General features: G+C 47.9%; 1 protein-coding gene across 1 annotated transcript in view; it reads left to right on the forward strand.

Annotated features, from left to right (window-relative positions):
- Positions 1-8,749: 8,749 nt before the first annotated feature.
- CACNG5 (calcium voltage-gated channel auxiliary subunit gamma 5) overlaps positions 8,750-15,306 on the forward strand; it is a 52,665-nt gene continuing 46,108 nt past the window's right edge. The window contains exon 1 of the mRNA XM_035104016.2: positions 8,750-9,410. Within this exon, the coding sequence (XP_034959907.1) occupies positions 9,400-9,410 (11 nt within the window). The 5' untranslated portion in view covers positions 8,750-9,399. The remainder of the gene's footprint in view (positions 9,411-15,306) is intronic.

Here is a 15,306-nt window from a genome sequence, read left to right on the forward strand (position 1 = left end):
AATGCTGCTTGGTTTAGCAAAAATGTTACGACAAATGGCTGGCAATCAATAGCCAGCAAAAGCCTCAGCATAAACAGGTAAGTTCTCCTATTTTTGCTAACACTCGTACCCAATATCAGCTCTTTTTTTAAAAAATAATAATATTTTATTAATTTTCGCATAATAAAAAGAACATACAAAAGCAGACATAACATGACAAATTTTCCACCTACTTCTGTCCACCCTCCAAGAGCCCTCTCCTCCCACAAGAGGATCCCCCGAAAAACAGGCAGTCGATAGTGGTTCATTTTTATGATTGAATTTCTCCCCACTCCTCCCTCCCACCCCCAGAACCCCCCCCCCTGCCACCAAGAGGCTCCAGGTTTGCAGGAGAGATGCAAGTGGGTATCCATCCAACCATCTATCTAGTCTTAATACTCCCTCATAAAAAAAGAAAAGCAAAAAAAAGAAGAGGAAGAAAAAAGTAGGAAGAAAAAAGACAAAAAAAGAAAAAGAAAAAAATTATTATTAGCTAATCATTTTTCATAAACATTATTTTTATGTGGGCTTCCCCGATCTCCCCTCTCTCTGATTTTCATTTTGAATCATATTTAACAGTTATCTTATCATATTCCTCAATCTATTTTTAATCTTTCAAATCTTATATTAATCTACTATCCATATTCTTTAATAATTCTCTTTTATCCCCATTTCTCACCCCCTTCCTCCCCCGCCCCCCAGAACCCCTCCTGCCACGAAGAGTCCCAGAGGGCGGAAAAAGGAAGGGAAGTGAGTCTTTTTCCAAATTGGATCCCTCCACCCCCCGTCCCCCCCACCCCAGAAGCCCCCCCTGCCACCAGGGGCCCCCAGCCTGGGGACGACCGACAAGGGGGGAAAGCCCCCAACCGTCCCAAATCGTCTTACCAAAACCATCATATTCCCAATTGCTATTACATCCAGCTTCTGTCAAACATACATCTTGTTCCCTCCCTTGCCACAATTTTCTTCCAAGGACCTCCTTATATTTTAGATCTTTTTTTTTCCATTCCCAATCTTTGATTTATCAATTATTCTCAATTTTCCCTCCCCCTATATCAGCTCTTTTAATTGGGGGGTGGGTTGGGTATCCTTTCAATCCTCGCTGCGAAAAGTGAAGTTACAGGGAAACAGGTAGAGGGCCTTCTCGGTAGTGGCACCCACCTTTTGGAACACTCTCCAATCAGATGTCAGTGTGATAACTATACAACCTTTAGAAAACATCTGAAGGCATCCCTGCATAGGGAAGTTTTTAATCTTTATAATGTTTCATTATGTTTCTATATGTGCTGGAAGCCACCCAGAGTGGCTGGGGCAACCCGGTCAGATAGGCAGGGTACAAATAATAATAACAACAACAACAGCCACTACTACTACTATCCTGTCCCTTTCACCCAGATCTCTTGTACTTCTGATCTCATTTCTTATTTTGTTAGCTACATTCTACAATGAGCAATGTTTGTACCCTTCACCATCTGCATCTGTGCATAGCTGCCAAGTTTTCCCTTTTCTCGCGAGGAAGCCTATTCAGCATAAGGGAAAATCCCTTTAAAAAAGGGATAACTTGGCAGCTATGCATCTATGCCTTTCCTGTTTCTGCCAGCAGTTGTGTGTTTAGACCTTTAAACCTCCCCTTAAATGAATTCACACAAGACTCAAATTTTTGGTTTGGTTTTTGGCAGAATTTAGGCCACAACTTTATTGATTACAGCAAGTGAGTGGTCACATAGGCTCTGGTTCGACTAGCTCCCTGCACCGTTGCAGGTAGTGCTGACCTAGGGCTCTACCATAGGTCAGCCTAGGGTGAACACCTGGATTGGCGGAAAACTGGGGACATGCTATGTCCACCACCCAGATGTCCCCCTGGACTCAGGCACGGGCACAACCCCTCGCAGGGTTGACCAAACCATTGAGTCCCTGGATTCCTTTAACGGAATACCCCTTCACATAGGGGTGGCAAGAGCGTTCCCCCATCCCCATCCCGATCACCTGAACCAGAGCCTATCCACAACCTTACAAGTTGTGACAATTTGCTACGGTGAAACCCAAATGGCACAAGCCAATCAGCCAAATGGGGAAAATTCCTGCCGAGCCCCTGTCCCTGTCCCACGACGGCATAGCAAGGTCAAGCGTGCAAGCCCTAAATATAGGGAGAGGTGGGTGGATGTTCCGATGCGCTGACCAAGAGAGAAAGCTCAGGGTCACGTGCATTGGCATATATAGGTCCCTTGATCCATTTGGCTAGTGTCCTATTGGTCAGATTAAACCCAGCATTAAGGGACCTACCAATCAGGTGTTGTGGCTATCCAATCGTACCCACCCACAACACAAGGTTTTAGTTGCCAGGTCTCACTGCAACACGTGCCCTCTTTGAGGGAGGACACGATCTATGAATAATGTTCCATTTATGTTTTGGATCTTGATATTGGAATAATTTCAGTCAGTAATTGGTGTGTGTGTGTGTGTGTGTGTGTGTGTGTGTGTGTGTGTGTGTGTGTGTGTGTGTCCTAGTCCTACAAGGGCCATGTCCAAGATCTCCCTCTTTCCCTCTCTCTCCCTTTTTGATAGAGCCAGGTCTGGAAGCATTCTTCCTCTAATCACTGATGTAGCAGCCCTACTTTTTCCTTGTGAGGGAGGGGGTGAATTATTATTATTACTATTTTTTTTATAAAAAAAATGGTCCTCCAGTTTCTTGCCATAATTGGCTGCAAAGTACAGTACTTCAAAACCCCACCTTGTTTGCCTAACTAAATTGGTGCAGGTGCCACCAGCCCGGAGAGCTTTCCAGCCACCGATTGCTATGGCAACCCTTCGTCTCAGCTATTGCCTTTGCCAGGAGCACAGCTATTTATCTCCCCCTAAAGAAAAAAGAGGCATGAAGTGTATTGAATTCTCCGTTTACCGTGGGATGTAGCTCGGGTCTAAATTGGGAACAGCCTGCATCTCAGGAAGGCTGTCTCGCTGCCCATGTTCAAAGGACGATGAGCTCCATAGTGGTTCATCAACTGAACAGTGCCACCTTAACTGCTGTGGGAATAATACTGTAAATATCTACGGATCTGTGGTTTTGTGTGTGCGCGTGCTTTCTTCTTGTCCCTGCTTCTTACACTTTAAACATCAGCCTGAAGCTCAAATGAAACGTGGCATGCAACCATGGGTGATAGTTTCCTCGCAGAGCAGGGGAAGTCACCTCTGTTGGGGGCAGTCGGAAGCAGAGAACACTCAGAACTTAGCTGCTCCACAATGTACTCTTTTGCCCACACCCCTTGGGATTTCAAATAAGCACGTGCTGTGGGGAATTGCAGCTGGAAGATTTGGAATGGAGAAATGGCACATGCACACGCACTTTTTGACAGGCAGAAGTGGCCTTGTTTAATTTCTATACCAGCCTTCATCCGAGGATCGCAGGGCTGTTTAGAATATAAAAAACGCAAGAATACATACCATAGAAACAAAAAGAACCCCAATTACCCCAGTTTAAAAGGCTATTGAATGTTTAATTAGCCAAAGGCCTGGGAGAAGAAGAGGAATATTTTTGTCTTGGGCTTAAAGATATGTAACGAAGGTGCCAGGCAAGCTTTCCTGGGGAGAGCATTCCATAAGTGGGAAGCCACCATAGAAAAGGCCTGTTCTCATGTTGCCGCTCGCCAGACCTCTTGCAGAGGCTGCACACGAGGAAGGGCCTCAGGTGATGATGGCAGGGGCTGGCTCAGTTTATATGGGGAGAGGCGGACCTTGAGGTGTTGCGATCCTGAGCTGTTTCAGGCTTTATAGGTCAAACCAGCACTTTGAACTTGGCCTGGAAACTAATTAGCAGCCAGCTGGGTCAGGATCAGTGCAATATGTTCAAACCATCTTATCCTGGTAAGCAACCTGAATTCTCCACCAGATGAAGTCTCTAAACCATCAGAGGCAGCCCCACATATAACGCATTGCAGTAATCTAAACTAGAGGTTATCAAAGCATGGGTGACAAAAGTTAGGCTAACCATGTCTAGCTAGGGGCTCCTGTTATCAGCATGTCTATGAGTCAAGCAAGCTTCTGTCACAGTCACAGAAAGAAGACCAGTAAGGAAGTGCCAATTCTATAGGGATGTCATTAGCAGATATGGCGGGCAGGATATTTCTCAACCTGTAGAAGGGAATTCTGAGAGGGTAGCCCAAGGGGCCCTGAGCCCCACCTAAAAAAAACTTCCTGGACCTCTTTTTTTTTTGAACAACTTTTTTTCCTTTGCTTACAGGGCAGCTTTCCCTTTAAAAGTTGGCCTAAATTTGCATCTACGCCCATATATTAGCATATGCACATTTATGTCATAGTCCTGTGCCCTGAGTGTTTTAAGAGTCTAGCAATGTCCCTGGGCTGCCAGCAAGCTTCACCACACAATCCTAGAAGAAGGAAAAGCTTTCCCCCTCCCTATCTTGTAGCTTCCTGCACAATAAAAGATAAAGCTTGAGGTATTATGGAAAGGACCCCTCAAGACGATGAGGGTCAAGGCATTATGGATGCTTCAGATTTGTACCAGCACAGGATACATATGTAGTGCTAGCAAACTCTTGAGTGGCTTGGTAAGTTCCAGTATTTCACCTCAATCAAAGCAAAATTGCAGCTTGGTTCCAAATAGATGCTAGCTGCCAGGTACTTGTAGATGCCACCTCCTCACACAGCTGTCTAAAATTAGGCAATTTCCGGAAATGCTGAGGCACCAACCCTTAATTTAGCATTCTGGTGCCTTTGTTGTGAGAGTGAAGCACAGGAGAGTGAAAAGTGTTCTATTTTAACAGGGCATAGTATGACTTCCTGTCGCACATTGGCCTTTGTTATCCTTGTGACTCAGGCCCAAACCAAATGTGATGGCTGCAGGCCCATCTCTGTAAATGTCCCCATTGCGTATAAAGCAAAGGGCATGAGCTCAATTTATATGTGTAAAAGGCTGTGCATAGTTATGAAGCGCCACCTCACACTTCACCTCCCTGTAGTCTCTCCATCCAAGCACTTCCCTCACAACCAGGACATCTTTGTGAGAAGGTACCGTGTGGGCAAAGAGAAGGTTCAGAACCTCTGAGGCCCAAGTACCTTTTGTCCTTGAAACGGGACCTTCCACCTTTTCATCCGATGTGAATGAGCCTTGCTTTTTCCTTGGCCAATTAAATAAATGCTCATTTATTAACTATATAAGTACTGGTTGGTTAGCCCATTAACCTGCCCATTAAATTTGCATCTGAGTAACAACAATGGGTGGCACCCCCAAAAATACAAAAAAATCCATTAGCACAAGGACTGCTGTCTGCACAACAGAACTCGCCAGAGGACGTTCCATTGCACAATTGGAAATCCTTGAGCTACTGATTAAACATTCCCCCCAAATAAGAATGGGTGAGGTAACTGCAGCCTGTGAATGAAATTAGGCCCACCAGATCCCCCAATTTGCCCTGTGAAGCAATTTCCCCAGCCACACCTACCTCCCACTCACCTGCTGTCCTATGCTCAGCTGTAAGACTGGTAAAGCCATGACTGTAGAGTGGCTTTGGCCCTCTAGATGTGGCTGAACTACAACTCCCATCAGCCCTGGCAATCATGGCCATTGGCCAGGGATGATGGGAAATCAACAACACCTGGAGAGCCAGCGATTCCCCACACCTGATGTGGAGAAACAACTGCATTCCTGACCATTGCTTCGGAAGTGCAGCTTGCATCGGGATCGGGCCTTGTTCGAATTTGGTGCTAAATGTAAACGGTGCTGCTTTCGACTCAAGGCAGATTCACTCCATGTTGTTGATATGTCACCCTAGAAAGAGATCTCTTCATCAACAGGTAATTTTCTCTCCTGTTGGCTTCCCTCTTTGGCTTTCCCTGCCTGCTCCTCAGTCTCACTCTGTTGCCTTCTCACATCCCTTTCCCCAGAGTCCCGTGTAGTTTTTGTGTTTCTCAGCTGGTCCAGGCAACTTTGCTTAGACATTGCTATGTCTGCTGCCGCCTGCTTCCCTGTGCTCTTGGTATTTTTGGTAACTGGCAGAAGTCCCAGCCAGTTATTGGCTCTCATTAATTCCAGTCAGAAACATATAGTTGACTTGGGACTCCTTCGAACATGCAGTTTAGCCCCATGCAGTTTAGCCATCTTTTTTCTGCACCTCTTACTAGCCATTATGATTTTTCTCCCCACTGAAGCTGTTATCCAGTCATACAAATGGCACTCAGCTGCAACCATTTGAAGAGCTGCTGTTGCAGTTTAGGGCCAGAATCTAAAGAACCTTCAGGTCAGAATGTGGTGGCTGGCACCATCCTAGGTGTGTTTTAAGGCTACCATGACGAAAAACCACATCCGCTGTGAGCTGCTTGAGGCTGAGATTCATGTTTATAGACCTTTCCTGTTTTAAACAAACTTGTTTCTATGCAGACAGTGATGGACAAATCAATCAGTTTTGGACAAATCTCTCATTTTTCCAAAAGTTCAGTTTCCCACATTTTTGTATACCAGTTTCCAATATATATTGTCCTCATGAAAATTCATTATTATTTTAAGGCATTCCCCCCCCCCTATTGCACACATGTTCATATGCAATACGATGGTACATAAAATGTGTTGATTTTTCTAATATTTGGATTTTTATGCACCCTTTGAGTGAGTGAGTGAGTGAGTGAGTGAGTGTGTGTGTGTGTTATCTGGAAAGACAGCTGTGTCACAAAATTTAAAGAAGTGTGAATTTCCAAGGATAGCTGCAAGTTGGTTCTCGGGTTGTTTCAGAAAGTGTGAATTGGGTAGGTTTACATTAAAAACCAAACCAAATTTCTCCCTCTTCCCTACACAATGCATTGTTGCCATGGTCTCAGGGAAGTACAAGATCAGATTCTTCAACTCAAATGAAAGCATTTCTTACGCTTTTTTCCAACCATTTTTCCCCCCAGTTCGATTATTTGGGTATAAAATACACAGAGCAGATCTCAGTCACTGTTGGCCTTTCCTACTCTCAAGTATATATACCATTTTCTCCAAAAATAAGACACCGTCTTATATTTATTTATTTTTCCTCAAACAAACAAACAAACAAACACTATGGCTTATATTCAGGGGATGTCTTAGTTTTTTTCTCCTCCTCCTCCTGCGGCCAGCATTGCTGCTGAGCCTATCACTATGTCTTATTTTCGGGGTAGGCACTATGGCTTATATTCCTTGAATGCTTAAAAATCCTGCTATGGCTTATTTTATGACTACGTCTTAAAATAAGGGAAACGGGGTATATACACTGCATATATCTTAGATCCATTTAACACCTTCTACAGGGCAAAGCTAGGTTTGGCACCAATCCTGGCTCCCTGAGAAGTGTACCTGGCATGATATACAAGGGTTTGCACATTTGTCTTCATTACATTCGCACTTCAGAACATTTCTAGATGTACACTCTAAAACACTATGTGAAGAGGCTCTGAGTGACCTGAATTCAGTTTCCAATTTGCACTCGTGTTCTGACTCCCCTCTCCACACGCACTCCAAGTTAACAGGCTCTTTGTGGGTTATTGAATTTTGTCTGCCGGGCAGATTTTATCTATGGGAAGGAGAAGAATATAGCCAATGCAGATCCTCCTTTTCCTAAACATCCTCTGCTAAATGGCTCTCAACAGAGGAAAATCCAGCTGTTTTCCACCATAGGGCCTGCAGAAATCTCTGCAATTAATGATTCTGAGACTGTTTAAGTGCCCTTTCTTTATATGCAGTCGGGTGAGATTAATGTAATTTATTTTTTGCGTGCAAGTGGTACCCTCCCCCCCCCCACCAGCCTCCCCAGGAGAAAAGTCTGAAGTGGAGCTATTACTGCCCAAATGTGCAAAGACACAATGCCACTGATGTCCTCCCTGGCTTTCCGCTCGCCTCTTTTTCTGAACGCAATGCAGCAAGGGACAGAACTGAAAGATGTCGGATGGCAATGTTCTTTTTGCTGGCAATAATGCAGCATCCCTTAGGAAAGCTGGCATCTGCTGACAGCTGCTCTTAAATGCTTATACTGCAAACCTATCTGACCTGAGCTGCGTGGAGAACCTCCAGCTTAGCTTGGATGGGTACATTCCCAGACGTGTGCCTCGTGGCACACTGACTTCAAAAAACCGCACACATGCACACACCTTGGAACTGAGCACCGCTTTAACATAAGCGACCTCAGTCAAATGGGGGGGGGGCAGAGAGTTGAATATGTATTGGCAGGGATTGCGAAGAGAGGGAGAGCCACTTCCAGGCAGTTATTGGGAGGAGAGGGAAAGTTCCCAGGGAATGTCTTCAGAGAGGGCAAGGACAGCAGGGGTTCTCAACCAGTGGATGCCCGAAAGCCCTGATGCACAGAGGAACTTGAACCGCTTTGAACACAGTGGCACACACACACCATGCCTGTACAATACCCTGGGATCACCACATAACAGCTTATGTACTGACTGCGCAATAGGAACTCTGCATAGGATTTCTGCTGCTGCTACCTTCTGTAGTTTTCTGGTTCAGCAGGCAGGCAGACCACTGACTTGCTGCGGATTTGACATGCCAGCGGGTCACAAACTGCTAATATTGAAGCTGCTTTATAGGTTATTATTTTCCTAACTTCTGATTCTCTTAAATAACCCCACCCCCCACCCCCATACACCATGCAGGCTGCTGAGAGGTTGGTTTTTGTATTGCTTTTTTTAAAAAAAGTTAATTATTCATTGTCCTTTTTTTGTGCGTGGGTGGGTTGGGTGGGGGAGAAACTCCAGTTTGGGTCCTGCTCCACGGTGAATCAGAAAACCATTTCTTCTGATTTAAGTCGCAGCTTCAGAGTTGCGTAACACAACTCACTGTGGGTGCGCAAGCAGAAATGTGCCAGCGTGCTTTGAGAGTGACAAAGCCCAGCCCTCCCACCTCCCACTGAAGTCAGATGAGATCTTTATTAGTTAGTGTTGCTAAATACCATACATCAATATTTATGTTGGCCTGCAAGAGTCCCCCTGGAAAAGATGAATTAGCATTAAAGCTTTTTGCAATGCAAGGGGGAAAGAAAATGTCATTGCATCAAAGCTCAATACACTGGGAAAGTGAGACAGTTCATCTTGTCTCCAAGGTGTTCAAAGGGCCCCTTCCCAGCCCAGCTCCCTAGGTACTCTTGCGTGTTTGGATTTCAACTCGGCCCAAAGCAGTGACTGCAGCATTTCCCCCTTTTTTGATGCTTTGTTTAGCCATGTCTCCTGTGCTTTGAAGCCTCCTCTTCCACTTGACGTGCTTTACGCCATGATTCATTGCAGAGAGCTGATTCCAGCAAATGCCCTTTCTCTTTTCAGAACGAACCCAGTTCTTAGACAATGAAAAGGCCTGCTTCTATTGGATTCCTCACCCACCATACACACAAAGAACCATTCATTTGAGGTAGACACATGTCCACAAGGTAAGTGCTCTACGATATCCACAGCGGAATGCCTTGCTGTCAGGAGCGTGCATCAGATTTGGAGGAAACGCAAATCCTTAAGTGGTTTCTGGCCAGTTTTGGAGGTATTCCCAACTTGTTGGGGTCAAACTGTGCTCCCTCTGTAATCCTGTAGCTGATCAAAATCAGGGGCCTCTCAAAGTCCTGGGAGAGATTTGGAGATCAAAACAAAAACCTGCAGGCACTGTATCTGCAAAACTTAAAACGTGTCTCTTTCCCCAGGCTTGAAAAGAAGAGTCTGTAGTTTTGAGCCGAGCTTTCAATCACAGGAAAATATTATCTGAGGGCTCTCTAATCACACTGCTGATGTGGAAGGATGTTAAAGTGATGTTGTCACCTTGTTCTTGTGTGCTCTGTGCTCCTTGCTAATTCCGACACAACCACTCCTGTCAAATCAGCCTCGCAGTTGTTACTTTCTGCAACTCAGACTGGTTTTGGTACGCCTGCAAATGGAGTCCGCTTCTGTCAAAAAACAAAACAGATGTCGCCATTTGTTGATTTCCCCATTATAATCAGTTGGGGGGAGGGAGAGAAACTTTGCTGCTCCAGATTTGAGATTCTGATTCAGACCCAGGCCAAATCTCTGCAACAGTCTGAGTTGAATTAGACTGTTTTCCGAAGCACTGAATTGCAGTCTGTGCTGAATCGTGTGGTCGGTGCTCACCCATGGTAGCTGTCCTCTTGCCTTTTATAGAGCACATAATAATAATAATAATAATAATAATAATAATAATAATAATAAATTCAACTTATACACTGCCCTATACCCGGAGGTCTCAGGGCAGTTCACAACGAGACCACAACATATAAAATCAAACCAAAAGCAGTAACCCCAAAAAGTCACATTCCAAAAGGGGGTTGGATGTCAATTAAGATCAACCAAAAGGTAAGGTAAAGGGGCCCCTGACCATCAGGTCCAGTCGTGTCCGACTCTGGGGTTGCGGCGCTCATCTCGCTCTATAGGCCGAGGGAGCCGGCATTTGTCTGCAGACAGCTTCCGGGTCATGTGGCCAGCATGACACAGCTGCTTCTGGCGAACCAGAGCAGCGCACGTTTACCTTCCTGCCGGGGCAGTCCCTATTTATCTACTTGCACTTTGATGTGCATTCGAACTGCTAGGTGGGCAGGAGCTGGGACCGAGCAACAGGAGCTCACCCCGTTGCAGGGATTCGAACCGCCGACTTTCTGATCAGCAAGCCCTAGGCTCAGTGGTTTAACCTACAGCGCCACCAAAGCCTGGTTAAAAATGAACGTTTTTGCCTGGCGCCTAAAGGTGTATAATGAAGGCGCCCGGCAGAGCAACTGCAATGTAATAGTGTACTAGTGAGCTCAGTATGTTTTTTGCCCATCTAGCTCCTAAGGGCAGGGGGAAATGGAATATTTCTGTAAGCCAGCCCAGTTCCCAGTGTTCTCTACAGCTCTCAACGCCAGTCAAGCTATCGTGACGAAGACTCAAAATCCAGAATGGGGCTTGCTGCTTAGTAGCAGGAGAGCAGGTTTAGCCCCATCCTGTGGTACCTGCAGGTGTATCCCTTACCTTCCCCCATATAAAGCACTGCCAGGGCCGGCCAGCCCATGAGGCACACTGAGACAGCTACCTCAGGTGGTAGAACCCAAGGGCACCCTGCCTGCTGTCTCACCATAGCTGGATAAGTAAAGAGAAGCGGCAGTTGTGGGTTCCATTAAGAACTTACCAGAAGGAACAGCTGCTTCTTGCTTCTCCGGTGCTGCTGTGGATGTCCCGCCCACCTGCCGAAGAAGTGGTTGCAGCTTTGGGGTTTTGATGAGAACTAGCGAGAGCCCTGTAAAAACTCTCACGAGATCTTGACAGAACATGGAAGCTACACCTCAGCGTGACCTCAGTAAGCAAGGCTTCAGTGTGTGTGTGTGTGTGTGTGTGTGTGTGTGTGTGTGTGCGCGCGCGCGCGCGCGCTCAGGTTTTCCATTTTGCCTCAGGCGGTGAAATGGGATGGGCCACCCCTGAGTACTGCCCTTAGGAACGCAGTTGTGTTGAGGGCAAAACCTGCTCACAAAAAATACAGCAGCCCCTACAAGCACAGGCACACAGCAAATTACCTATAAAACCTGTCTTCCGTGTGGCATGCCCTGTTGTGTCTTGCATCGTGAACTTCATCTCCTCACCAGCCTTTGGTGGATTTAACTAAACAGGGCTGCATTGCAGGGTGGTTGAAAAACACCCTCTCTGCTCAAGCGCCGGCTCTTCACTATTAACAGTGGGCTACTTTACAGAGCTGTTGTAAGCCGCAGTCTTTCGACAACAGCTCGCATTTCCACTCCAGTAACACAGAGGTAACAATGAAGGGTTGTAATTGCATTGTCGTTGGTAAGGCTTTTAAATATATAATTTTACTACCTCTTCTGGAATAAGGTTGAGAGTGCTTGCAAATTAAAACTCACGCAGGCCAGCTCCTCATTGGTGGGGAACCTGCAGCCTGTAGTTCATGGGCGTACCCAGGATCAAAACTAGGGGGGGCAAGGGGAGGGGCCAAGGCACGGAAGGGGAGGGGCCACAAAGTGGGCGGGAACAGCGAACTCGCGCTCCGCCGGGCTGTGCCCCTCCCTAGAAGCAGGGCTGGTGGGCGGAGGCGGAGCCCAGCCCAGCGGAGCACGAGTTCAGCGTTCCCGCCGCGCCGCGCTCTCTGGTTCCCCGCCGCGCTTGGCCTTGCCAGAGGGCGCGACGGGGAGCTGGAGGGAGGGCGCAGCGCGGCGGGCGGGAACGGCGAACTCGCGCTCCGCCGGGCTGTGCCCCTCCCTAGCAGCAGGGCTGGTGGGCGGAGGCGGAGCCCAGCCCAGCGGAGCGCGAGTTCGGCGTTCCCGCCCACCGCGCCGCGCTCCCTGGTTCCCCGCCGCGCTTGGCCTTGCCTGAGGGCACGCCGGGGAGCTGGAGGGAGGGTGCGGCGCGGTGCGGCGGGAATGGCGAACTCGCGCTCCGCCGGGCTGTGCTCCGCCTCTGCCCACCAGCCCTGCTTCTAGAGTAGGGCAGCTGCCCTAACTTGCCGCATGGTGGGTACACCCTTGCTGTAGTTCCAAAACTGTGTGTGTACACACGCCAGCGGAGGCTTTGTTACCTAAAGGGTTCAAAACCATCGTGTCAAATTGCAGCGGTGACTTTAAGACGCAGCATTTTGCTTCTCCGGGCAGCGGTGAAGCATTTCGCTTCTCTAGGCAAGTCGCTGGGTAGCTTGTCAGCCACGGCAAGGGCAGATCGTGAATAATGAAGCCAATGCAGCTTGAGCCATTGTTTTATTAAAAAGACTCGGAGCGACTAATTTGTCAGATCCGAGGAAACTGCTCATTACCGCACATCTTTGGATGAGTTTCCCCTTTTTTATTTTTGTCCTGGGAAATCTCTGCTCTGCTGACTGGTATTGAAAGCTACAAAGCTAGATATATATATATATATATATATATATATATATATATATATATATATATATATATATATATATCTTCTGCGCAGCCTCTCCATTGCTGCTTAATAAAAAAAAGGCTCTTGCCTACGCCCCTCATGGAGTTGCCAAGGCTGCTGAACTATCCACCTCTGTAGCCTCAGCTATTTAGACTCTGGAAATGGGAGCGCTTTCAAATGAACAAGACTCTTAATTCCAGAATAACCAGCGACACAGTCACTCAAAACTAAATACATAAGCCCCCGCAGCCTATCATAAGCTGGATCCTGGCCTGCATCCTGCTTTGGAAAATGGGCATACAGGCTGGGACTTGGGCTGTGCCAGGGGGCGGAGCTAATGAAGCAGGGAGGCTCCCATTGGGTCCACCCCCTGGCCATTTAAGCAGCCTACACCTGGGGCACTATGTGTTTGTTTGTTCCTTCCTCGGATTTCCCCGCCCACTCACCCTCTGTTTAAGCTGATAGTCAAGGACCTTGTTGTGGCTAGATTGGTCACCATTATTATGGGGCCAGGTAGGAATTTGTCCACCGGGCAAATTGGCTTTGACCCGGTGGTTTTTTGCCTACCTCATAGGCTGCTTAGACGAATGAAACCAACCACCTGTCTCCTTGATCCTTGCCCATCCTGGCTTATAAAAGCTAGCCAGGAAGGGCTGGGCGATGGGCTTCGCGGGTTGGTAAATGCTTCTCTCCATGAGGGAGCCTTCCCAGACCCGCTGAAAGAGGCGGTTATTAAACCGCTTCTTAAAAAACCATCTTTAGATCCGGCCAATACGGCCAACTATCGCCCAGTCTCAAATCTTCCATTCTTGGGCAAGGTGATTGAGCGAGTGGTTGCGGAACAACTCCAGGCACGCCTGGAAGAAGCGGACCATTTGGATCCCTTCCAGTCAGGATTCAGGCCTCATCATGGGACTGAAACTGCCTTGGTCGCACTGGTCGATGATCTCCGGCGGGCTAGGGACAAAGGTAAGAGCTGTTTCCTTGTTCTGCTGGATCTCTCAGCGGCTTTTGACACCATCGACCATAACATCCTTCTGGACCGTCTAGAGGGCTTGGGAGCTGGGGGCACTGTCATGCAGTGGTTCCGCTCCTTCCTCCTGGGCCGTGTTCAGAAAGTGGTGGTGGGGGATGAGTGTTCAGACCCCTGGGCGCTCACTTGTGGGGTGCCTCAGGGTTCTGTCCTCTCCCCCATGCTTTTTAACATCTATATGCAGCCACTGGGAGAGATCATCAGGGGGTTTGGGCTGGGTGTCCATCAGTATGCTGATGATACCCAGCTCTACCTCTCTTTCAAATCAGAACCAGTGAAGGCGGTGAAGGTCCTGTGTGAATGTCTGGAGGCGGTTGGAGGATGGATGGCGGCTAACAGATTGAGATTGAATCCTGACAAGACAGAAGTACTGTTTGTGGGGGACAGGAGGCGGGCGGGTGTGGAGGACTCCCTGGTCCTGAATGGGGTAACTGTGCCCCTGAAAGACCAGGTGCGCAGCCTGGGAGTCATTTTAGACTCACAGCTGTCCATGGAGGCACAGGTCAACTCCGTGTCCAGGGCAGCTGTTTATCAGCTCCATCTGGTACGCAGGCTGAGTCCCTACCTGCCCACTGACTGTCTCTCCAGAGTGGTGCATGCTCTAGTTATCTCTCGCTTGGACTACTGCAATGCGCTCTACGTGGGGCTACCTTTGAAGGTGACCCGGAAACTACAACTAATCCAGAATGCGGCAGCTAGACTGGTGACTGGGAGTGGCCGCCGAGATCACATAACACCGGTCCTAAAAGACCTACATTGGCTCCCAGTACGTTTCCGAGCACAATTCAAAGTGTTGGTGTTGACCTTTAAAGCCCTAAACGGCCTCGGTCCGGTATACCTGAAGGAGCGTCTCCACCCCCATCGTTCTGCCCGGACACTGAGGTCCAGCTCCGAGGGCCTTCTGGCGGTTCCCTCATTACGAGAAGCCAAGTTACAGGGAACCAGGCAGAGGGCCTTCTCGGTAGTGGCACCCACCCTGTGGAATGCCCTCCCACTAGAGGTCAAAGAGAACAATTACCAGACCTTTAGAAGGCATCTCAAGGCAGCCCTGTTTAGGGAAGCTTTTAATGTTTGATGGATTTCTGTATTTTAGAATTTCTGTTTTTTTTTGGAAGCCGCCCAGAGTGGCTGGGGGAACCCGGCCAGATGGGCGGGGTATAAATAATAAATTATTATTATTATTATTATTAATCGTCACAACTGGGTTGGGCATTGGGGCAATCCTTTGTCTTGGAAGGAGGGGAGGTTGTAGTCTCCACCTGCCCCTCCAAACGCTGGGGTATCCCGGGGGAGTGGCCATGTCTGCATGCCCAGGTGGGGCCAGGGCCGAAGGCACTCTCCCAGACGGTGGTCCCCACAGGGGTCACCCTATTTGATGTAAATCTTAGGGACCC

This window comes from Zootoca vivipara, chromosome 2, assembly GCF_963506605.1.
Source record: "Zootoca vivipara chromosome 2, rZooViv1.1, whole genome shotgun sequence".
In the NCBI taxonomy this organism is placed as follows: domain Eukaryota; kingdom Metazoa; phylum Chordata; class Lepidosauria; order Squamata; family Lacertidae; genus Zootoca; species Zootoca vivipara.